Source organism: Gopherus flavomarginatus, chromosome 1 (genome assembly GCF_025201925.1).
Source record: "Gopherus flavomarginatus isolate rGopFla2 chromosome 1, rGopFla2.mat.asm, whole genome shotgun sequence".
NCBI lineage: Eukaryota > Metazoa > Chordata > Testudines > Testudinidae > Gopherus > Gopherus flavomarginatus.
Window position 1 is genome coordinate 167526724 of NC_066617.1, and position 25356 is coordinate 167552079.

Below are 25356 nucleotides of genomic sequence, written 5' to 3' on the forward strand. Positions count from 1 at the left end.
AAATCGGAATGTCGGTAGGGGGATAATAGGAGCCTATATAAGAAAAAGTCCCAAATATTGGGACTATCCCTAAAAAATCGGGACATCTGGTCACCCTATCCTAGCAACCCCTCTGTGAAGTAGGGAAGTGCTACTATCCTCATTTTACAGATAGGCCACAAAGAGACTAAGTGACTTGCCCAAGATCACACAGGAAGGCAGTAGAAGAACAGGGAATTGAACCCAGTCTTATGGTAGCACTCCGACCATTGGACCATTCTTTCTTCCTTTAACGGTACAGACAGAACACATAGCACGTTAACTCATAAGAGGGGAGGAGACTCCTAACTGTTACAATGATTTGAATTGCCCCACACACATTTTGGCCCAATGGTGTTTAAAAGTAAAGGGAGGGGAATCACTGCCAGAGAGGGTTGGAATAACTGTCCCTCAACAGTTCCTAGTGTTTGACTGAAGAAATTGGTTGATAAAGAAGGCCATCACTGCCGTCTGCTGTTCTTGTGGTCTGGGGGCTTCCTTTTCACATATGCTGTTCATGAAATCAGCCATCGGAATTGGAGAGAGAGTAGCAGACAGATTAATAGCATGGCTTGAAAGGAACTACCAGGCACAATCCTTGCTCCCTTGCTGCAGCAGAAACTTTCTTAGAATGGAAGAAAGAATTTCCCACTTTTCTCCATCTCTGTAGGTCCTGTGTCCTTCACCCAGGAACCCTTGCTGCTTAAATTATCCCGTAACCCCAACAGGATAGAGATGGCAGCCCTAGTATCAAAGATTTAATTGTCAGCTAAAATCAGGCAACCAGCACCCACAATTAAAAGGCATGTGTGCAATAAAATTAGACTTGTATGAATTTCCTTGTGCCACTGATATACACACATGCATAGAGAAAACCTACAGGTTCTGCACTGGAATTTCCAACAGAAGTTAACAACCCAGATTTTGTCTTTTTAGAAATATATGGGAAGACCACACTGCAGATCCACATGCTTAATTTGTAACGAAAGACGTGCTGGGGCTCAAGCAATTAGGTGCCAGGGCTCAAACAATTTTTTAAAATTCATAACTGAAACAGCAAGCCCAGAGGTGCTAGAGCTATCAACTGCCAAGACTAAAGGTGCTAGGGCTTAGTCCTGGTAAGCCCTGGCACAAATTAAGCACTGGGTCCAGAGGGATTGATAGGATGAGGAGGTGTCCACAGGAAAGTTTGTGTGGAGTGTACATACATCTGTGCAGCCACACAGATGAAGCATTGCTCCCTATACACAGCCCCAACACCCCACAAGTTATTCCTACGCCTTAAGCAGGATCAATAGGCCAAAGAGTAGGTAATACATAGGGTACATACATAGAGAAATACATTATTGACTCTTTTGCAGCATGCCATTTCCCCCGCCCCCCCCCCCACATTTCCCCTCCTCCCTTCAAAATAAAAGATTCTTAGATTAATTGGGGTGGAGGGAAGGCAATCAGTAAATCATTTTTTTAAAAAGTAGAAAGTTATCAGTATTTAACAGCTAAGTATATGTAGCAAACTTAACTACCGGCACACCTCAGTATTTCTCAGGGTAAAGCCGCCCATCAGCCCTTGATGGTGGGTGTATGTAAGACAGGGGTCGGCAACCGTTCAGAAGTGCTGTGCCGAGTCTTCATTTATTCACTCTAATTTAAGGTTTCATGCGCCAGTAATACATTTTAACATTTTTAGACGGTCTCTCTCTGTAAGTCTATAATATATAACTAAACTAACGTTGTATGTAAAGTAAATAAGATTTTTAAAATGTTTAAGAAGTTTCATGTAAAATTAAATTAAAATGCAGAGCCTCCCAGACCGGTGGCCAGGACCCGGACAGTGTGAGTGCCACTGAAAATCAGCTCGCGTGCCGCTTTCGGCATGCGTGCCATAGGTTGCCTACCCCTGATGTAAGAGAACACATACTGCTGTCCCCAGTACAAAACAATCAACAATGGATAATTCAAGCAAAACATTACTGAATCTGTAAAATATGAAGATAAGACTTCAACCACTGTTGCCAAGACTGGTTTTATTTGTAATCAGCAAGACAACATCCCCCATCTCTTTAATCAGGGCTTTCAAAAAGAGACATACTGAGTAAGAGTTTATTTCAGAGCAGGTTTGTTACTGTTTAAAAATCTGTCTATATTGCCTGCCCATAGTTGCTAGATTCACAACTCTGGGATAAGTTTTTCATTTTTGGAAGGTGCATTTTATCATTAAATACCGTATTTTGTGTCCAGAAAGTCAATAGTGCTTAAAACATCTCAGGGTTCACTCATTTTGTATTCCACCTGAGTGCATTATGGCACTTCTGATGCCCTATAATAATGAATCTCTTATAGACAGTATTTTCCCAGGTCATGGGTTGCACCTAAATAGGGTACTTCAACAGATCCCTGGGAGAGCAGGGGGCAAGGTAGAGGCATTTCATCCTCCACCTACACAGATATTCCATTCCATCAGAGAACAACTAAACCAGACACCTAAAAAGCCCAGCCACCGCAACAGTCCAAAATACAGAAGCTGTAAACAGAAGAGAAGTATTGTCATGGTCAGTTGACAGCTTGATGATGCACAGAGCTCACCAGGAAAATGAGCAGGATAAAGAAACACACAGCCTAAGAGCAAGCTGCAGCATGTTAGTAGGGCCGTCTCCAGGGGTTTTGCCAACTCAAGCAGCCAAAAAAAAAAAAAAAAAAAAAAAGCTGTGATCACGATCTGCAGCAATTCAGCAGGAGGTCCTTCGCTCCAACCAGGAGTGAGAGACCCTCTGCCGAATTGCTGCTGAATAGCTGGACGTGCCACCCCTCTCCAGAGTGGCCGCCCCAAGCACCTACTTGCTAAGCTGGTGCCTGGAGCCGGCCCTGATGTTAGCCAGGTACATAGTCTCCAAGGCCAAAAAGGATCACTGTAATCATCTAATCCGACCTCAAGTATAACACAAGCCATAGAACTTCCCCAAAATAATTCCTTTTGAACTAGAACATATCTTTGGACAAAACATCCAATCTTGATTTAATAACTGAGGTTACTCAAAGCGGGCTTCCTATAGACAGATGATTAAAAATCCAGGAAGTGATCATTCTTGAAATTCCCATCAGCAGGGTGATATTCTGCCCTGGGAAAAATGCACACAACACCCATTGAAAGAGAAAAAGAAAGAAAGAAAAAAATAAGGGGCAAAAACCACCTCTTCATTCAAAGAAAATTTCTTGAGCCTGATTGTCCTCTGCCTTGCAAACTGTGGAGTCATTTACAGCTGTGAAAAGAGAGTGCAAAACATTTCCACTGTGATTAAAAGTCATTTTATATTTCTTTAGTACTCGATGAACACAGAATGTGAATGACTCCACAAGATACAAAGCACTGGAGACTGAGACCTCTATTATATAATACTTAGCTTAGTCCCAGTCTTTATATACCTAATACATAAAATGACTGTGAGTAGCCACAGAACTTTCCCCATATAATTCCTTTTATCTACAGACCCACTTTTGCTTCTGCCAATACAAGCTTTGCAACTGTTTTGGGAAGCTGGAGTAGGCCCTACAGAGACATGCATACAAACCATTTTGATTCAGCCAGAAAGACATTGCCTTTCCAAAGCACCAATAGTCAATGAGTTCACTGCCATGAGACCAATTAGAGAGACAAGATGGGTCAGGTAATTTATTGCACCAACTTCTGTTGGTGAGAGATACAAGCTTCTGAATTTACTCTGACCTCTTCTTCAGGCCTGGGCCATAAATTAGTGTAATATTAAACAAATGGAGGTCATTTCAGTGCCATTAAATTTCTGTTCAAAGAAACTTAGTCACATTTTGAAAACACACCACTGAATTATATCACATTTCTGCTTGATTTCTCTTAAACTAGCTGTTATTACATGCAATACCTACAATTTATATAACAAAGAGATTAGAGAAATTATTTTACTCTACTTTTATCTGACAAGGGTATGCATATAGTCTGTTCACTGTTTCCGCTGTATAGTCAATCAGTTACAGTAGTCAGTTTTCTCTGACAGAGTTAGAGCCACATGGTCTATATATAAGAGACAAAAGCTATCAAAACAGTGTAACTTCCTATTTTCACATGGCCATAATATTCTAAAACATTCACCTTTTTGGCTAAAATTTTTAGCAAAATGACTTCAATTGTTTATAGTATGCGTACTGCAACAAACACTTTTCCTCCTGCATATTTTCCCCCAAAGCAACATAAAAGTAGCTGAACATTGAAACTTCAAACTCAGTGTGTTAATAGTCTCTATTGAGGAACTCTGATGAGTATGAAAATACAACAGTGGACTGAGTATCTTCAGTAGAAAATTAGAAAATTAAGTTGTTAGCTATGCACTTAAAAAAAACTGTTAGTCACAGCCGGATGTGTTCAGCTATTTGGATTTTAGAAGTTTTAAAAGCCCTGCTGATAATGCTGGCAGAACCATTATGCTTCATGAGGCCACAAAGTGTCCTGGATCTTTTTTCATTCCCCACCACAACCGTTCTTTAAATATCTACAGGAGGAAATTAAATGAAAGGAAAAAATCTCTTGCAGATGCAACATTAAGATACTTAATAGCACAAACAAAAACTTAGGAAATGGAAATTTCTCAGAGTGTTCCACTCAGTCTTGGTGCATATAATACTTTCTATTCTATTTTTCTGATCAAAGATCCATCCGTGTCTGTTGGGGACAGATCTGTGTTGGGCATGGTGTGGAGCTTATGTGACATGCTAAGGGATGTTCAGGAAGCATTGCACCACAGTAGAGACTCTTTCACGTACCTCCAGGGAGAGTAAATATATTGCTCACACAACATGCTCCTCCCTCCTTGAACAGCCAGCTCCACCACAGCCCATCCACAGCCTGAAATCTTGATGATGGCTTGTGTCCCCAGGAGCACTAGACAGGAGCTGGGCCTTGCACTGCCCTGTGTACAAAGACTAGTTGTGCTTAGCACTTGCATGGGAAACACAAAAGGAAGGGAGAGGAAGACAGGTTTGACCTCCCCTTCTACTTCACAGAGTGCCCTCTTGTGTACCATAAAAACAGGGGATGTGACATGTGGCTGAGTTAACACTACTGGTGGAACCTTAACATTAGCACTTCCTGACTTTGTAACCATAAAACTGCATTTAAGACATTAAATTAATACTATTGTCTACATACATCCCCACAGTTTTAAGGCGGTGACCAAAATTTTTCAATCACTTCAGGTAGATCACAGCCTTACAGCTTGACCCTGCTTCTCTGGGCATTGAGGACAGGAGGCATTCGGCACCCTGATGCAGCAAGCCCTTAATCTGGTAAATTGTGAAAAGGTTTGGAGGAATATACAGTAATATGAAAGCAATACTAAGAACTGTCACAGATAAAGCTCCTGTCAATATGGATACAGTTTACAAACAAATATTCGTTTTGTGATTTTGCACTCTACAGGATTTTATGAAAATATGCATGTGGGAAGGAAGGGAGGCAGCCCTCCGGGAAACCTTCTGTTAATTTCACTCGGAGAAAGTGAAATTGAGAAGCCCCTTCCAGGTGGACACGTCCAGGGAGCCATTATTTGGATTTTTCTTGACAGAATATTGAATTTTTTTCAGTAAAATTTAGATTTTCTTGTCGAAAATTTCAGTTTAGAAAAAAGGTAATTTTTAGTTGGAAAATCATTTCAATGAACAGTTTCCCAAAAGCTCTACTTCTAAATGCTTTTTTCTTATAGAGGTTATTGGCTTTACTAGCCCTGCACTTGAGCAATGTCTGTAATCACCTCTATATCTGTCGCAATTGTTCTATATGAATGTGACATCTTAACACTTAGTTTTAACTTTGTATAGCTGTGACATCTTAAATCTTCTTAAGTTATCACACAGCACAGCAATTTTAGTTTACTTACTGGAGAGCACTATATTATATACAGTTGAATTTGAGCTCTGCTTGGAACTATAGAAGCATATACTGTGTATTAAATCTTCTTCTTCAGCTATCCCTCAGTGCAAGGATGTTGTCTGTCAAAGGGGTTCATTTGTGGGTTTTTAAGTGGCTGAGGAGCCCAATTCATGCCCTGCAGATTTTCCCACAGAAGTGACAGGTGTAATTTGGAGGAGACATAGTTGTTGGATGGACTGTTGTGCCCTTTCTTTCTTCCTTTGTCACTTCTCTGTCTCATGAGCACCTCTGTTCTCCTCAAAGTGAGCTGTGGCTTGGTGTAGTGCCACTGTGTCCTGTTCTGCGACAAGTCCTTTAGTTTGTTGGGTTGATGCCTCCCAATATGTCTTTGAAGCACTTCTGCTGCCCTTTGTGACCCCTTCTTCCCTGATTTAACTGAGAGAAGAGTACTTGATTTGTGGACTACGAAGAGTAGTTTGTGCAGGTGAGGGTTAGTAGAGTACCTTGGTTTTCCCAATGTTGAGCGAGATCCCCAGGCTGTGATAGGTATCTGCAAAAAGATTTAGGATACTTTGCACGTCTGCCCCTGTGTGTGTGTGCAAAGATGATGCAGTCATCTGCATACTGAGGATCTGTGATGCCAATTCTCGTGATCTTAAATTTTTTTTGGAGATATCAGAGATGGAGGACAGGTTTCAGAGTGGGAGCCGTGTTAGTCTGTATCAGCAAAACCAACGAGGAGTCTTTGTGGCACCTTAGAGACTAACAAATTTATTTGGGCATAAGGTTTCATAAAGCTTATGAACAAATAAATTTGTTAAAGATTGAGGAGTATCGTTCATACGATACTCAACCTCGATCCCATCAGGAAGGCAGTCATGGATGAGAAACTGGATCATGGCAAGGTAAATGGAGAAAAGTGGAGTTCCTCGGCAAGGGAGAGAAATCAGTATAGTAAGATCTGGGCAAGGATCTTCCCTGCAATGGAGAGGAGGGAAATACTTTTGTAGTTCCCACACAAAGGTTTGTTTCCTTTCTTGAATATTGTAACAATGTTGGCGTTCTTAAAGTCAGGTGAAATTTCTTCGTAGGTCCAGATTTTGTCGAGGAATTGGCAAAGTTTGTGTTGGAGAACTGTTCCACCAGCTTTTAAAAACCTCAGCTGAGATGTTGTCTAGGCCTGGTGCCTTGTGATTTTTTTTGTCTGGGTGATGGCATGATGGACTTCCTCAGAAGATGGGGTGTTCAATTGCTGAGTGTTGTGGAATAGACTTGATGGTGTCTTCAGAGACCGTGGACTTGCAGTTTACTAGGTTCTCAAAGTGCTCCTTTCAGTGTTGTTTAATGGCTGCACTGTCCTTGAGGAGGGTGGAGCCTTCCTGGGAATGTAAGAGTGTTTGGCCTTTGAAGCTTGGCCAATATACAGCTTTGGTCACTTGAAAGAAGCTTCTCATGTCATCCTGGTCTACGAAACCTGGAACCTCAGAGGCCTTCTCTTGCCTCCACTTATTTTTGAGATCATGCAGACTCCTTTGGAGTTCGACACTGAGCAGGTGATAAGTCTTGTGTTTTGATTGTTAGAAGAATCATTTTGCCAGTTACAGAATGCAGTTCTTTTCTGTTGAATTAATGCTAGGATTTCCTCATTGTTTTCGTCAAACCAGTCTTGGTGCTGATGAGTGGAATACCCTTTAGTTTCATCACATGCACTGTGAATGGCATTTTTAAGTTGATCCCAGTGCTCTCAAATGTCAATGATGTTATCAGGCAAGTTAGAGAGTTTCTCAGACACGTGTTGCTGGAATGTCTCGCAGCTGGCTTGGTCCTTAAGTCTTTGAAGTTGTACCACTTTTGCTCAGATTTTGGGTATTTGCAGTGTGGTGGAGTGAGCAGCAGGTACATGATTGATCTTACTAACTGACGGTTTGTTCAACAGTGATCTGTGCCTCTCATGGCTCATGATATATGGACACTGATGTAATCTTGGGCTCTGACTATAACATAGTCAAGGAGGTGCCAGTGTTTGGACCGAGAATGTTTCCAGGTGGCCTTAAATTTGTTACTCTGCCTAAAGTTGGTATTTGCAATGAGCAGGTCATGCTCCACAAATTTGTTGAGAAGAAGAATACCAGTGGGGTTTACATTTCCCACCCCTTCTTTGCCCATTGTGCCACTTCAGAGTTGGAAATCCTGTCTGACTCTGGCATTGAAATCTCCCAGGAGGATGAGTTTGTCTGCCTTAGGTGTGAGAGGACTGATTCAAAAGCACTATAAAACTGCTCCCTGTTGTCTTCCTCATCATCAAGAGTTGAGGCATACGCACTGATGACTGTGGCATATTGGTTGTTGCTGAGCTTGAGCTGAAGAGTCATAAGATGCTTGTTGATCCCCACAGGAAGTCACAAAACCTGACTGGCAATCTTATTTTTGATGGCAAAGCCAATCCCGTGAATGTCTCTCTCGTTGGGTGGCTTTCCTTTCCAAAAGAAGGTGTAGCCACCTCCATCCTCTTTTCATTGGCCCTCATCGGCTTGGCAGGTCTCATTAAGAGCTGCAATGTCAATGCTGAGTCTTGCCAATTCTCTGGCAATTATGGCAGCTCTTCTTTCTGGTCATTCACTGTGCTGAGAGTCCATAAGGGTGCAGACATTCGAGGTGGCGAAAGTCATTGTCTCATATCTCTTGTTTCAGCCACGGAGTTGACTGATCCCAGTGGATGTGGCCATGCAGTCGGACGAGTGAGAGACAGCCTATGTTTGGGGCACCTTGTCTAGCTCCTCCCCATTTGGAGTAAGCAGAGGGGATCCTAAAAAGTCCTGCTAATATACAGCCGCTGCTGCCGAAATGCACTTCTGTCTCATTCAAGCAGAAGATGACTGTCACATGGCTGCCACCTGCTCTTGTCTTCACTGCCACACATCCATTGCCACAGGGCTTTGTGAGGGTGTGAGCCCTTTTGCAGATGCCGGCACATGAAGTCTTTTAATGTGGGAAAACTGGTGCTCAGGCAGTGACCACACAAGACTTGACCGGAGGAAAACCCTGGCCTCCTTCTTGCTGCAGCCCTCATCCACCTTCAGAGCTGCAAGTACTAAAAGGTCCTCTATATGCACCTGATCCACCATTGGGGTCTTGTGAAGTTTGGACTGCGGTTAGTCAAGAACCTCGCCTCAGACCCGTTCACCAAGGGGGACCCTACCAGGAATATGAAATCTCCAGACAATGTAGCTCTGAGGGTCCCACGCAAGCCTCTCCACCATGACAAGGTTGCAATCCATCAGAGAGGACTGTGTATTAAGGTCATGTGGAGAGCAGTATTAATCACTAGTAGAAATAATGCGCCACTAGATCCATTAAAGCCAAAAAAAGAGGATAATGTCAGGCAGTATGCTGGTTTTAGTCTTTTTTTAATTCACTGTTCTGTTTCTTTTCATTATATGTATACAATTCCATTTTACAGGGCTGTTTGTAAATGTGCAATGCATTTGTTTTTATAAGGTGGCTCAAGATTGTGTATTTGCTGCCATTTATTATAGATTTGGGGGAGGGGGAGAAACTAAACATATATCAGTCAGTGTCCTTTTAGGTGCAATAATTGGTTAAAAATGGGAGACAAGGTAAATGGAACCTGTGATTATAACACAGGCTTCAGCTTCAGTTAAATAACTCTTACAAGCACCTGGTCTTTGGGAGACATTTGGGGTATGTCTACACTTCAATATAATCCCAGGGTTAGTAGAACTTGAGTCAGCTGACCCTGGGTTAATGAACCGAGGGCTTAAGTGTCTACACTGATTGTTAACCTTACATTAAGAATTTTCTAAGCTGGGCTCAAACCTGGGGCTCTTTTGTCCACGCTACAGCATAGCCCTGAGTCAAACTAACCATATCCCAGACTCCATGGTTCCCTCTCGAAATGTTGCTGGTTTAGCCCTTTGACATTGGTGCATTGTGGAAAAACTTGGCCATCCACCCTGCATGTTAGAGGAAGTTTGAGTGCCCCGCTAACACATCCTGCTGCGCAGTATTTTGATCTGTGCCCTCCCAGCTGCTGGAGCCAGTAACATGGAGGAGGCGACTTTTGGAAAACTGCTCTTGCTTGCGCTTTCACTCCTTTGTCAGGAAATGGGCAGAGCATCCGTGAAACACTGGTGGAGTCTGGGGTGGCATTTTCTGAACCACCAAAGGCACCAGACAGAGTTTATAATGGAGGAGGAGGAGGCAGCAGCAGAGGCGGAGGAGTACCCATGTATGGCAAACTAACTGGCTGATACTGCTCACAATACTCAGAACACTCACTGATGCCCCCTACTTAGGTCAGCACTTCAGGAGCAGGGCCACAAGCACCGACTGGACAGACCACATCATCATGCAGACCTGGGATAAGCAGCAGTGGGTCCAGAGCATCTGCATGAAAAAAGCTACATTTCTGGAGTTTTGTGAACAGCTTGCCTGGACCCTCCTGTGTAAAGAGACATGCAGCACTCTTGTCAGTCCAGAAATGGGTTGCTATAATCCTCTGGAAGCTGGCTATTCCAGACTGCCACATGTCTGTTGCCAACCAGTTTGATGTTGACAAGTCGACTGAGGTAAAGTAGTGGCAGAGGTTTCTGAGGCAATCAGGTGTATGGTTTACCCCAGGGTCATAGGCATAAAAGATATTCCTGAAGTAACTGCTGGCTTTGAGTGTATGGGGTTTCCAAACTGCAATGGAGCCATTGACGCGACTCATGTGCCCACAGTTTGCCCTCCTCAAGGAGCACACATCAACTTAAATCACAAAGGATATTACTCCATTGTTATGTAGTCCTTGTGGACCACACGGGCTGATTTATGAATGTCAACATGGGCTGCACTGGAAACATTCATGATGCCTGTTTTTTTCACCAGTCAGGAATCTGTGTTCATGGGCAGGCTGGGACACTACTCCCACCAAATGACATTGTCATAAATGGTGTTACTGTCACCACCGTTATCCTGAGTGACACGGCATATCTCTTTTTGCCTTCACTTATGAAACCAAACCCTGCTTTCAGAGGCCCGGGCAAAACACTGTTTAATTACACTCTCAGCAGGTGTACAATGGTTGTTAAATGTGCTTTTGGCAGATTGAAGGCCCGTTGGAGATGTCTACAGACCCATTTGGATGCCAGTGTCATATCAGTGCTGTCTTCATTACTGTGGCTTGCTGCGCTCTTCACAATCTTTGTGAAGTCAGAGGTGAGCCATTTCTCTCTAATGGACCTATGACCACAAGCGGCCATTGAATCAGTACCCTCAGCCAGAAAATGCACCTACCCAGCTGGAAACAGATGCACCTTGGCAATAGAAATCAGGGATGCTTTGTGCTCACCCATTATGGACTAGCATAGCCCAAAAGAAGGGGGAAATAGTACCTTTATGAATGTACTTGTACGGGGTGGGGATGAGGCTCACTAATTGGGTGAGGGTCTAGTGCACAGTGATGGGTAGAGGTCCGATTGCAATGTGCTTACGGATGACATGACCACTTATGAAATAGGGAGTGGGGGATGATTCACAGTATGTATTCAGATAAGAAAGCGATTGAATTATGGATAGATGTACTTAACTGTACAGAGGAATAGTGTTTGCTTACTAATTCTTAATTGTTCCTGATCATGTTTACCTTTATTTTTTTAAATACACACTGTACGATGAGATGCAGTGATCACAATAAAAACTTTCTTGATAACATAAAAAAAAGTTTAACAAACATATATTAGCAGTGGTGCAAGTAGAATTCATTTCTTACTGGCACACAGCACTTTTAGGAGAGATGCAAAGGGGGGCACCAGCTGAAGGGGGGGAGGATGTGACCTCCCACATGACTCCTCCCACCCCACCCCCAGCCCAGGGCATCCATGCTTTCCCGGTGCCCTCCCCATGATCCATCCCACATTAGCTAGGGTGGGGGCTCTGTCTTCTTCCCACTGCACTAGAGACTTCTGAATGCAGGGCTCTCCAGAACCACAGTGGCTAAAGACCCCATGACAGCAGTTCCTCCGGCATGGCTGTACCACCCCCAACCCTGCTCCCCAGCCCCGTCCTCCGGCAGGGCTTCTGTACAGACCCCAGACAGGAGAGACAGGCACAGAGCTGCGTGGAAGGGCTTGTGCTGGTGGCCTCACATTCTGCTCCTCCTTTGTCTTTCCAGTATGGAGTACTGGCTATAAATATCTTACTGGTACAGTGTACCGTACTGCCCTACTTGCACCACTGTATATTAGAAAAGTACAACATTCCCCCACTGCCACCCATGCCAGGCGCCATTACCACGTCAAAAACAACAACAGAACCTTTCAGGGGAAAAAAGCATGAACAAGTGCAAAAAAGTCAGCCATGTGCAAGACAGAAACTCACTACCATGGTATGTTCCCTGTTCTCCTTTCCCAGTTCGCTGCACAGTTGGCAAAGGGGAAGGGTAGTGGAGACATCCACAGGGGAGGGAAGAAATACAGAGGATTACATGGAGTTAAGTTGCCCTGGCAAGCCACTCATGCGACCCGATTACATGGACCACAGAGCCATGGAGTTTTCTAAGCAGTTTCTGGATTGAATCCCAGGGTACCACACAGGAGACACAGGCCGTGGTGTGCGCAATACAGCAGAGCTTGGTACTCTTGTGACAATTAGCGATATCAGCTCTCAAACAATTCTCTCTGTTGAACTGTGTCCTCCTCCCTTAGCTGCCATTCCTGTTCCAGGAAATGCAAAGCAAGTGCCTGCTCTCATGCTGAAACCCTGTCCTCAAGCTGCGCAGCCAGCTTCTGCCTTTCCTCTTGCCTCTAGTCACACGTCCATTAGTGGTGGTGGATTTTCTTGTTGATTTTGTCCAGAACTTCAACCATAAGTTCATCAGAAAAACACTTCCTCTTGTGTTACTATAGAAATTCTCCACTCTCCACTTTGTTTTTCTGATCTTTACTCTGAATAAGCAAAAGTCATTCCACCCTGACATGGACCCTGAGCATGCTCAGTTGAAAACCCAGGATTTCTAAAATGGTGCCCAGGCAAAGAGCCATGTATATGTACATATGTATGTATGTGTGTGTGTGTGTGGGGGGGAATTATCAGAATCACAGCTGTGAGGTTAAGGACAACAGTGAGCATGTGCAAGACTGGTGGCTAGTGAGCATGTGCAATAAGGGGTGACAGAGAGGTCAATTAACTGAGCAGCTATCTGGACAGCCCACTCATACCAGACAGAACTGGCTTTGAAGGTCAGAGCTGTTAATCAGATCTCTGAAGTAATGGTTGATACTGGGCATTTGTGAGGTAGTTGCTTCTAAGAATAGAATTAGGTACCGTATATACACATTCATTAGCCCATTCGTTTATAAGCTGACCCCTCAAGATGGTAAAAATAGCAAAAATTGTGTGATCCTTTCATAAGCCAACCCTATATTTCAGGGGTTGGCAAACTTTAGCTCCTGGCCCGTCAAGATAAGCCACTCGTGGGTCAGGACATTTTGTTACCTGGAGCGTCTGCAAGCATGGAGCCCCTCAGCTCCCTGTGGCCGTAGTTCACCGTTCCCAGCCAATGGGAGCTGCAGGAACGCTTCCGCAGATCCTGGTGGCTGGGAATGGTGAACCACAGCCACAGGAGCTGAGGGGCTCCATGCTTGCAGATGTTCCAGGTAAACAAAACGACAATGTATTAGATATTAAATTCAATGATTCCATAGAGTTTAAAATCTCTACATTTTGGTGTAGACCTATTTCTAAGCCAACCCCTGCTCTTTGATGCATCACTTTTTTACCAAAAATATTCGGCTTATGAACAAATATATATGGTATATTAGGAAAGAGCCACAATGCAGCATAAAAGGCCAACTGACAGCAGGAAGTTTCAGAGTTGAAGTCTGAGTCAGAAAGAGAGGTGGTGGTTGGGATTCAATCAGGAGCAGATGAATGGGAAATGAGTGAGGAAAGCCAAAGGAAAGCTGCTGGAAAGAAGTCAGAAAAGTTGCTGCAGAGAGAGAAAAAAACCAGAGCAGAACAAAGCTGGCTGACCAGAAGCTGAACAGTAACAGCGATTAAAGAAAAATAGCAAAGAATTTATAAAGCAGCAACAGTGATTTTAAACTGATACCAATGAAATTTATGAAGTAAGCTTGCCAATTTTTAATATAGTTTTAGTGTAGTATAGTTCGAGCTTCACATATTAAATATGTGTATGCTTGAAGTGTGTGTCTGTTTTAATTGTATCTTATGTAAAACTTAAATGCAAATTAAAGATCTGCTGTCAGTAATTTGTTACAAACTGGCCACTTGTAACTAATCGCTTTGCTTGGAATCATTTGAACTATATGCCATTGTAGTTTGAATGCTCTTTAGCTATCAATAAAGGATTTGTGTCTGGAATTTTGCATTTTGTTTAGGGTTTTAAAATACACTGTATTAGGGATTATTAGTGACATTAATAAAAATATTTTGTTTTGGAAAAGAATAATGCCTGTGTCAGTTACTTTATTAATTTATTGGAAGATTATATCTGTGTTCTTTAAGGTTTCCTTAACAACCCTGGAAACTTATATCTCCACAAGAATAGACTAGGGAGGAGAATAGGCAGGGTATTATAGCAGAATCCCAAAATCAATTTTTCAGGGTAACACTTAGAATGGTCCATGAAAGTATGTTGGGCAGGCTGTGGAGGTACTACAGCCAGTACTAACTGAGGGGTTGGACGAGGACAAGACACTGAGGGTTACTGTCTCACATACCTCAGTGTATGAGCACAGAAAAAATCCTCATGGAATTTCAAGGACATAAAATGTTACTTTTCCAAATTAAATATCACTAAGTTGTTAGATGGATGCTTCAGACCACAGAAGCTCTCTGGATGCAGCCTGGTAAATCACAGTAAAAGAAATGGAGCACATAAAACTGTTCTTGTAGTGCCCAGCTGGCAAAGGGAGATGTTATCCAAACTGCCAGTCAGAAATCTGCAACCAAAGTAATCAAACGTACAGTAACTGAACAGTATGAATGGAATGGGCTGGGCAGATCCCAAAGTGGCCATGGAAAATATGCCCTTCCCCGAAATTTGAGTAGCTGTCTGGAGTTCCTGCTTCAAGAAAAGTTTGCATCTATCAGCACCCAGGATTGGGTCAGAATTCATCAGGGAATCATCAGGATGCTGCATTAGCTTCCATACGGCTTAGCCAGTTATGACTGCATGCCAACACACAGAGTTCCATAGGCATCCCCCATACATCCCTGGCACATTTCTGGAAATTTTCAAACCCCAGTTGAATCTGGCACAAATGATTGTGTCACCTATGGATGCATAGGGTACCTTGACCTGAAATGGACCACATTTCCACCTCTCCCTGCACTCACCCAGTTCACTGTTTTCAGGCGGCTCATTACACCGCTGGGTAGTTACAGATTGGCATACTTCCAGGTATTGCAATGTAAGGTTATTATTTTTAAGACGCAGAAATACCCTAATGGGTACTTTCAGGAAAAAAATCACTTTCAAGGAGTTTTTACTGCTTGGACTTCCCAGTTGCCATTTTAAACTCCCTGTGGTGGAAGGTGGGGAGAGGGTGGGGAGCCACACCACTGGGACACAATCCACCATTAGCAGTTCCATGCTGCTAGCTGGGACTTCTAATAACTTTTGCATTGGTTCATAGAATGCAAATTCCTCTCATTCATATATTAACAAACATAATGGAGCCAGAAACTTACCAGGATCTACGGCAGCTTCTGTCCCATCTGAGTCTGCTGCAGACACAGCAGCAGGGTGTTCCTTTGGGTGGGTGGGGGAGCAGCAAACAGCTGCTCAGTTTGGCTGCAGGATGTGCTGTTGCTGGCTCCAACCAGTTGCCAACCTGTATTCTGGGGCCAGCAGGGCACCATCCTGGCTGACAGGGTCATCATGCACTACCACTGGCTCCAGGCTGCGAGCAGAGCCCAACACCTGGTTAAATTCCTCATAAAACGGACATGATGTCTGCAAGTTGCCTGAGGTGCAGTTCTGGTCCCTTGTTTTCCTGTATTCAGTCTTGAGATGCTTAATCTGCTCCCTGCACTGGTCACCAGTCCAGTATATTTGCAATGCTGCCAACTTCTTTGCTATTTGCTGATATGTATGGCTGTTCCTGCTACTCTTACCAAAATCCACTGTTTTGCTGACCTCACACCAGAAATTTTCCAAAATCTGGTTGTGTTCCTGTAACCGTGAAGCAGAACACTTTGCAAAAGGCTGCTTTGTGCCAGTATCCATTGCAAACACAGAAGGCTCTCTGATGGTGTGTTTGCACCTAGGTGGTCAGAAGATAATGGAAGGATTAAATGCTGACTCACCAAGTTGCTGCACTACACCAATGGGAGTTGCTTCTGTTTCCCCTGGAGTCAATTGAAGATTCTTGGGATAGAGAAGACAAAGGAAGTTGGCCCATGTGATTGAGAGATACTTTTAGAGGACTCCCAGGATCTAAATTTTTTTTGGGGGGGGAGCTGCACCTGCAAAGCAATAGGGTTCTAACCTTGGGTCCTGGCGTGACTTCGACTCAGACCCTCCAACCCTACAGGGTCCTTGGATCTCAGGTCCAACCCAGAGTCTGAGCTTGGGTTTCCATTGCTGTGAAGACATATCTGTGGTGACTTGAGAAATGGATGTGTTACAAGTGAGTTTATTGCACCACAGGATGGAAAAAATACAGGCAGTCGTTGATTTTATGACGTTCAACTTATGACAAATAGCACTTATGACGTTACTGAATTGACACCCTGATTTGACTTACAAAGTTGGTTTCAACTTTATGACACTCAGTCCTGCAATGGAGTGGATTGTGGTTCCGAGTTACAACATTTCAACTTACGACACAATTTTCAGGAACCAATTATGTCATAACTCCCAGGACTGCCTGTAGATGTAAATATGGTTTGACTCCAGTAAATGGTGAGCGGATAGAAATAACTGACTAACTCTAAGACCTAGCAGAGGACTGCTACGAAGCATGAATTTTAATGTCTGGGTCTAGGAGGATCCAAGAAAAATACTGTCAGTCACTGGGAGAAAGTAAGAGGGTGGACTGAAGGGTGCATGGAACCATGTGTCATGCTTTTCCTAGTTGCTTGTAACTACAACCTTTTTCTCTCCTTCCAGTTGCAGAGTCTGTGCTACGGCTATGGTTGCTGCCCAGGCATATAGCAAGGGTATAATCCCTGGTCAAAAAGGTGTCACAAAATTAAAACATGGAAGAAAGGTGTAGAATCTTTTGTCAAATCAGTCAGTATTAGAGGTCACTAACAATGCGAAAGGATTTGCTCCTCTCCTGGGATTAAAAAGGCAACATTAAACCCCCAGTGAGGAGCCATCCTTTTTTTTTAAGCTGCGGGCAGAGTTGCATGAAGTTGGGCTAAATAAGTATAATTCTAATAATTCTTAGCTTCTATGTATACTGCAATATAAATAACATTCAAAAGATTAAATACAGGAAACAAAAAGAGTATAATTACAAAAGGATTGATTTGTTCTTTCTTCTGTCAGCGCTTCAATGAAGACTAATTTTACTCACTTAACCGGTTTTATAGTACCATATTTCCATTGACTTCAGTTACTCCGGATTTATACCAGTGTAACTGAGATAAGACTCAGGTACTGTGGCTCTACAACATAAACAACCTGCAGTGAAATCACAAGATCAGCACTTTGGCATGTAAACACCTGCCTAAATGAGACCTTTAGGCAAGAAAGTTCTTGTTAATTGCTGATTTACATATACAGAAGAGAACCTTTGCTTCAATGATGTCATGCTATCGGCAGAATCAGGTCTGGCTCTAGGCACCAGTGTTCCAAGAATGTGCTTGCGGCAGCACTTTTCAAGGGGCGGCACTCACACTCCGGCCTTCTTTTTTTTTTCCTTCTTGCTTCGGCTGTCGGCGGCACACCAGCTTTTGGGGGTGGGGGAGGGGGAGAACCTGGAGCTGGCCCTGGGCAGAATTTGGTCAGCCACTTACCTTCACACCCTTTTCTTTTAAATGTTAATAAAACATTGCATTATTTTCACTTAACCTGCTTTTTTGGTGTATTACCTGTCACTAGCACAGCTACTCATTGCAGTCCAGTCATGCTGTGGATTGACTAGGATGCCCCAGGACAGGTAAACAGAGGTCGGGGTCAAAGTGCCAACCACCAGTCGGAGAGGCTTTTGAGTCTTGGTCTTACCTGTATAAGAAACATACAGACAATTCTACTTACACTTAGATTTTCTCTATTCGGGGGGAGATATTTGTGGCTGGTTAAGAGAATGAAAGAATTATGATTTAATCTCTCCTCTAAATTCAAATAGAAGGTATAATGCTAGTGAATTTAATCCTGACTTGAAGGGATCACATCCCCACCCCCTGCACATGATTCTCTTTAAACATAAGAAAGAATATTCAATTTCAAAGTGAATATTTCTCCATATATCCCTAGCGAGGATCATCAGAAATAATGAGCTTTGCATAGTAATGATTTAATATTGACTGCAGTACTTTTCACCAGGTCTGAAATAAAACAAAACCTTAAACTTATTTCACTTAAGATTGTTGACAAGTTCTGAGTGGTGCCTCTGTCTAGTGAGGTCTGTCCCTCACCAATCAGACAATTTAACTCCTCCTCTCTTACACAGTACTTGATATTTAGTTTTACTCTGAACACAGTGGTGCAATTATCCTTCTAGATCAGAAGTTCCCAAACTGTGGGACGGGATGCCAGGTGTCCAGGCCTTCCCAGAGCAGCTGCAAAAAAAAGCATGCAGGGAGTCCCGGGTGGTCAGGGAGAAGTGAGGGAGTGCAGCCCAGCTCCAACCCAGCAGCAGCATGCTGCTCTTCCCCTCCTCCCCTCCCTGACTGCTGGGGGCTAGCTGTGTGCTATCCCCACTGCTGCCTTCTCTAGCCCAGACACCTGGTCAGTCAGTGCCCATGTATTTTAAAAACTCTGGAGCCTGCAGGAATGAGAGGTTCTGGCCAGAGAGGAGGGAAGGCAAGAAACTGTAGTCTGCTTCACTCTGTCCCCCCACTGGCTCCTCAGGGAATTGAGCCAGCCACGGTTCTGCTGCTGCCCTGGACAGCGGCTGCCTTTTCTGCTCCCTTCAGTGAATCACTTTCTGCCCTGGACAGGAGGTGGCGGGGACTGTTATGTGACTTCCATGGAGAAGAAGGATACAATAAAACAAAGATTAAGAACTTTTAAATAAAGTTTTAAAAGCTAATGCCTGAGGCTAGTGCAATGATCTAGAGGGCTGTGCTCTGTATTGCCTAGCAAAAATCTTGGTTCAGTTCTCTGTTCATGCCTCTTGATCCTTAAATTGGAAGTGCTATTCAGCCATTAGCAGGAGTTCCTCACCTCTTTATCAATGATACCTCCAAAGGGTTAGGAAGTGGTTTTGTGCTCTAACAGGATTTCCCAGTAAGTCCACAAGGAAGCGAGATTTGCTTTTCCAAGCAGTCTCCAGGTAGTTAGAAAACCCTGTAGTATGTTTGTTTTTACACTACATCGATTAGTAGTGCATTCACAGAAAAAAGTGGGATTTTTCCACCCCCATTTAGATGAACTGTGCTGTGATGTAATGTACAACATTTTAAAAAGAAAGGCAAAACTCCAAACATTTGCTGATGTGTAGGTTGGATTCCCCAGTCTCCCTGTATTCTTATAGGGTTTTTTGAGGGGGTTGTTTTCATAGTTCATTTATTTGTCAAACTTTTTGGCACATATCCTGTTTACGAAATCACTTTCTAAATTTGCTTTCTGGGGAACCAAGGGTCACATGCACATGGAAATACAAGAAGAGAAAAATCTATTTTTCATCTGTAACTGCTGTGGGTTTAGATATATATTACATACTAAAAAGAAGCCTTGCTAAATGTTGAAACAGACATCATTATCAATAGAAAAGCAATTTTAGATCATTCTAGGAGGTTTCTAACTTTGAAACTCAACCTTTGAACCTTCTAAAGTAATTATAATTTCTCTTTGAGCTCTGTGAAGCTGTACTCCAGCTTTACAGGTATGCAGACTAGCTTCAGCCAATCCTGCAAATACTGGAGATGAAGTCTGGTATGCAGTGTCACGGAAGTGCAAGAGACCATGTGACCATCAAAGAGACTCATTTCTTCCCTGAGGTCCACACAAGCACTAACTCACATCAGTCCAATGCCTTCTTCAACTTAACACTTGAAGAGAGAAGGGAAAGGGGGGAAAAGGTCTACATTAACTTCACCTTTCCTCATTGTCTCCCAGTACATTCTGCCCTCTACACTTGCACTCTTTGAAGTTTCGAGTGTGGTCGCAGTGCCAGCGCTGGGAGAGAGCTCTCCCAGCGCTGCACGTACTCCACATCCTCTACGGGTGTAGCTTGCAGCGCCGGGAGCTGTGCTGCGGCACTGTTTACACTGAGGCTTTACAGCGCTGTATCTTGCAGCGCTCAGAGGGGTGTTTTTTTCACAACCCTGAGCGCGAAAGTTGCAGCGCTGTAAAGCGCCAGTGTAGCCATGGCAATATGTCTCTCTTTCAAGAGCAGGGAGCGGCTTTAACTACTATTTGTCAAATAAACAAAGCTTTACAACAAGAGGACAAGCAGTAATGCTTGAAATTCGAGGATGTTATTTTATTTAAATTAGTTCTTGCAACCCTAGTTAAAAAAATATTTGATTGTGACATTGCTGAGTGTGCCAATGTTAATTTAAGTTATGTAGTGATTATATTAAGAATGAGAGGGTGCAAGTTTCAGAACTAAGTTTCCCCAGAGATCAAGACTGCTTGCATCTGGAGTTGTGGCCTAGCCCATTATAGAGAAAGAGGTCAGCTGCAAAGTTTGGGCCTGAATCCAAAGTTATTCATACTTGGCAGTGTTTGATCAGGAAGCTTGGTTCAGATCCATCTCTAGTAGGAATGATCCAATTAAAATTCCCCATGATTGAAGCAGTTATTAAAATTAATAATCCTAAACCGTGGCTTTAGGCAGTTTATTTTTGTAAATATGTACCTGAATAGTTGTTAAATAGCAATCTGTTATCAAGTATTTTCTATGTGCATCTCATGGAGAAAAATATTGTTTCATGCCTGCAAGGGCTCTGGCAAATATATTAGGCCCAAGAAAATGCAGATCATTAACAAATTCCATCTGAAGATCTCAAGTACTTTAAAAACATTAATCAATTATTCTTCACCACACCCCTGTGAAGCAAAGAGTAAGCTCCATTTTAAGATTAGGAACTAAATTACTGAATGCTGAAATGACTTGCTAAAGGTCATACTGGAAGTCTGTAGCAGAGGCCAGAAACAGAACTCGGATTTCTTTATTACCAGACTTGCAGCTTTAGCTAAAAAACCATCCTTTTCCTTAAGCACCGTGTATTAGTGAAGTTGGTGTCTCTCATAATATTATATATATAAATAAAGACCCATTACTTCATCAGTGGAATGCATTAAAATTTCTACGGGAGAAAGATTCCTAACTGGCATTTTGGGGAGATTATAAAACATTAATCTCCTATCCAACCCAAGCCCAAGAATTCCAAAGATTATAAATCAGTACGTTTCAAGATAGGATCCATTGCTTATAATTGTGTATCAACATTCCCACTAGCTACGTCAACTTTTCATATGCATTTTTGATCCCATATTCTAGAAAAAAGAAATATGTTAAATCTCAGTTTTCAACATGAGAAATTATAAAGAAGGACCCTCCAAAAACTGCGTCTAGGTTTCTTAATCAGAACATCCATGAGTGAATACTGTGTAGATGCACATCCTTACATTGTTATTTGAATCACACAAATGTTGGATTTGCTCAGCCACATCAGAAAATTTGATCCACACTAAATAAAAACAATATTCTGTCTTGATTTGACTGTATATAAAAAAATGTGGTAATGTTACCTTACCTGAGCAGGTTTTCTTGTGATTTGGAATGGGTGCAGATCGCACCGTAATCAAGTATCTTGGCTCAGCATCTGGAAATAACAATTTGGTAATTAGTTTAAATTCACAATTTGTTTTTAAAAATGATCAATTAATTATTCCTGGTGAATAGTGGAATATTTAATTGAGGGTATGGCTATACTTCACTTCGAAGTTTCGAGTGTGGTAGCAGCGCCTCCCAGCGCTGCACGTACTCCACATCCTCTACGGGTGTAGCTTGCAGCGCTGGGAGCCGCGCTCCCAATGCTGCGGCACTGTTTACACTGAGGCTTTACAGCGCTGTATCTTGCAGCACTCAGGGGGGTGTTTTTTTCACACCCCTGAGCACGAAAGTTGCAGCGCTGTAAAGCACCAGTGTAGCCATGGCCTAAGATTTAACAATTTCTGTAATTTTTTTTCAGTCTATGATTTATTCACTGGCAATCCAGAAACATTCTAGGCACTATCAGAGAGATTTGAAAAAAACAAAAGACACATCCCTACATGAAAAACAGTTACAGTTTAAACAGACATTCCAAAAGAGAGAGGAAACCGGGTACAAGGTGATGGGATACAAAGTTTTTAGCTACTCTACTAGGGCTACATGTTATTTGCTTACAGATGGAACAAGTGGGCAAAGTAAGAAGTGGTGATGACAGAAAGGGAAGCAGCAGGATGGGGCAGGGAATGGAGTAGAGGATGGAATCCAAAGGATTCTGAGCATAGGCACTGACTCTGTGGGTGCTACGGGGATCAAGCACTCACGGGAAAAAAACAGGGTGCTCAGCACTCACTAGCCACATCTGTATGGCGGGGCCGCCGATCAGCTGTTTGGCAGCTGGAGAGAGGTGCTCGAGGGCAAGAAGAGGGAGAGCGAGGGACGGGTCTCAGGGAAGAAGAGCGGGGGTGGAGCACCCACCAGGAAAAATAAAAGTCAGTGTCTGTGATACTGAGGCTTGGTCTACATTACAGAGAGTTAGGTAGACATAAGACACCTTATGACGACCTAACTATGTCAGTGTCTACACTACAGCCTTGCTCCTGCTGATGTAAGTGCCCTACTACACCAAAGACATAACTCCAGGCAAGTCTACATCGGCATAGTTGAGTCAATCTAGCTGTGCCCCTGTGGCATGTCTGGAGAAGATGCGCTATGCCAACTGGAGAACGCTCTCCCATCAGCATAATTATTCAACCTCGGCAAGAAGCGTAAGTGATGTCAGCTGGAGACAAGCTATGTCGGAATAGCATCTCCCACTGACATAGAGTTGGTGTGGACAATGTGAAAATTGCGATGCTCAGGGAGTAGAGGGTGCTTTTTCACATCCCTAAGTGACATAAGTTAGATCAACTTAAGCGGCAGTGTAGACCTGCCCTCCACCTCCAAAAGAGGTGTACAGCTTATGTTGACGTAGTTAGGGCGACACAGGATCTGTGTAGACGCTGTGTTCCTTACACTGATTGTATTGTCAACCTAAGATAGGTTGACTTAAGATTCTAGTGAAGACATGCCCTGAGTGAAGATATTCGTTAAGAGGCTGAGGGTCTGATGACTATTGTTGCTACAGAAGTGGAGGTTCCTGGAGCAGAGGACTTTCACAGGTTACCTTGGAAATCCCCCACCCTAGCAATCCTAGTCACGCGCATGTAAGTGGTAGAGAGGGGATGGAAACCATTGTGGCTCAACGATTGTCTATTTGGTGAAACTCCCCTGCATAGTTAAACAGGTAAAATTATACTGCTATAGTTATACCAGTGTAAGTCCCCATGTGGACAAACTTATTCCAGAGTAAGAGTGCCTTTTTCTAGTTTAGTTTATACTACTTTAACTAAACCAGAGTATAAGCGCATAGACTGATATTTAATCATTTAATACTTGCATGATCTAGCAGCCACTGCAAAGCAGAGGGAGTCAGATGTGCTCGGTTCTATTCTCCACTCCACCACTGACTGAATTTGGACTTTGAGCAAGTCATTTGGCATGTGCCTCAGTTCCCCCTCTGTAAAATTAAATGTGTTACTTACCCCTCTCAAAGAGATACTATGAGGTTTAATTAAATGGTTAAATGCTTTGATAATTTTGGATAAAGGCACTAGATAAATGCAAGTAGTATTTTTATGATGAGCATCTTTGGGCCAGAACTATGTCTTATGCGTAGCAAAACAGGCATAGATCTTCATTAGGATCTCCGGCTACTATTAAAATACAAATAATATTTTTAATGTAATAGTTGAGCTATTGCTAGCAATTTTCTTGCCAGCCAAATGTGCATTTTCCACACATTCAAATGTTTACATTTATTTAAATTTAATCTTAACACTTAGTATCCTGGTTTTCTATTTTTATTTAATTTATTTAGAAAACTACAAAGTTCTCATAAAAATTTTATCCTTAAGTAAAAGATACGTAGCCTCAATCCTAACCCCACTTAATTTTTTTAATATACAGTGCACTTTGTTATAATGGCTAAAGATGCTACATTTAAATAACAAAAACAAATCCCATAGCCATTAGCCCCCTAAATAAAATCAAAGAGTTTGAAACTGATGAAAATTGTTTTTAAACTGAGCCCTGCTAGAGTAGCATTACGTTTTCATAAAGCTAGAGTTGCAAGTCAGAACTACAGCTGTTTTCAAGAGTCAGAGTCACTTGCTGGCTGGCTGGATTGATTGAGAACCAGCTTGTAAAATCATTGGAAATATTGTTCTTCATAGGAAACAGTGAAATGAAGCAAAATCAAGTCTTGCTGTTATTTTTATACCCAGGCTAACAAATTCTCAGTATGTTTGATACACCCTCAAAGAGCACAAACTCACGTTGTGAGGCTGCAGTTCAAGAGATGTTTCTGGCAGTGAAAGCCAGATAACTTCACCCCACAGCTTAGAATAATAAGCTGTTTGACTAAAACAATGTTCAGAGGGGAGGAGTGTTAATAGTTTTGGGAAACTTATCTTCAGAAAAAGGAAGGAAAATAGCGATTTTCCTTACTCCTGCGACATCAGAGATCAGATAAACCAATCTTTCTACTCCTTTAATTAATTAACATTTAATGCCCCTTTCGGCTCTCAGATATGTCTGCACAACTCTAACAGAAATCATGGGAGTTGGGTAGGTATATTTGAGGGCAGAATTTGGCAACACAGTAAATTGATCTGGACTGTTTTACCTACAATTTTAAATATGGGTGTCAACATAAAAATCATTGTGCTACTATAAGATACAATCATTATGCATTACAAAGCAGTACTGCAATTAAGAGAAACCAAAGAGAAGAACTTTCACTGGTGTTCTACATAAGTACATAAAGGGCCAGGGAAAAAACTGTTTTTTGTTTGTTTGTTTGTTTTTTATGTGTGTGCGGAGGCACAGACGGAATCTTAGAATACCACATCTGATGCCTTCTCTGTATTGGAAAAGTTTCATGGATTTTTAATTGATTTAATTAAATCAATACAGTTAAATATGTGGAAACCCGTAACATAGATGTACTTAAACTAGTTTAATGCTTGCTTTTAAATG

The 25356-nt window shown here is 42.5% G+C and overlaps 1 protein-coding gene across 26 annotated transcripts in view; it reads right to left on the reverse strand.

The window, feature by feature from the left end:
• ABI3BP (ABI family member 3 binding protein) overlaps positions 1-25356 on the reverse strand; it is a 325810-nt gene that overhangs the window by 223554 nt on the left and 76900 nt on the right. For all 26 annotated transcript variants that reach the window (XM_050956429.1, XM_050956543.1, XM_050956513.1 and 23 more), the window contains exons 3-4: positions 21816-21889; positions 17984-18111 (exon numbers count right to left, since the gene is read on the reverse strand). In XM_050956429.1, the coding sequence (XP_050812386.1) occupies positions 17984-18111; positions 21816-21889 (202 nt within the window). The remainder of the gene's footprint in view (positions 1-17983; positions 18112-21815; positions 21890-25356) is intronic.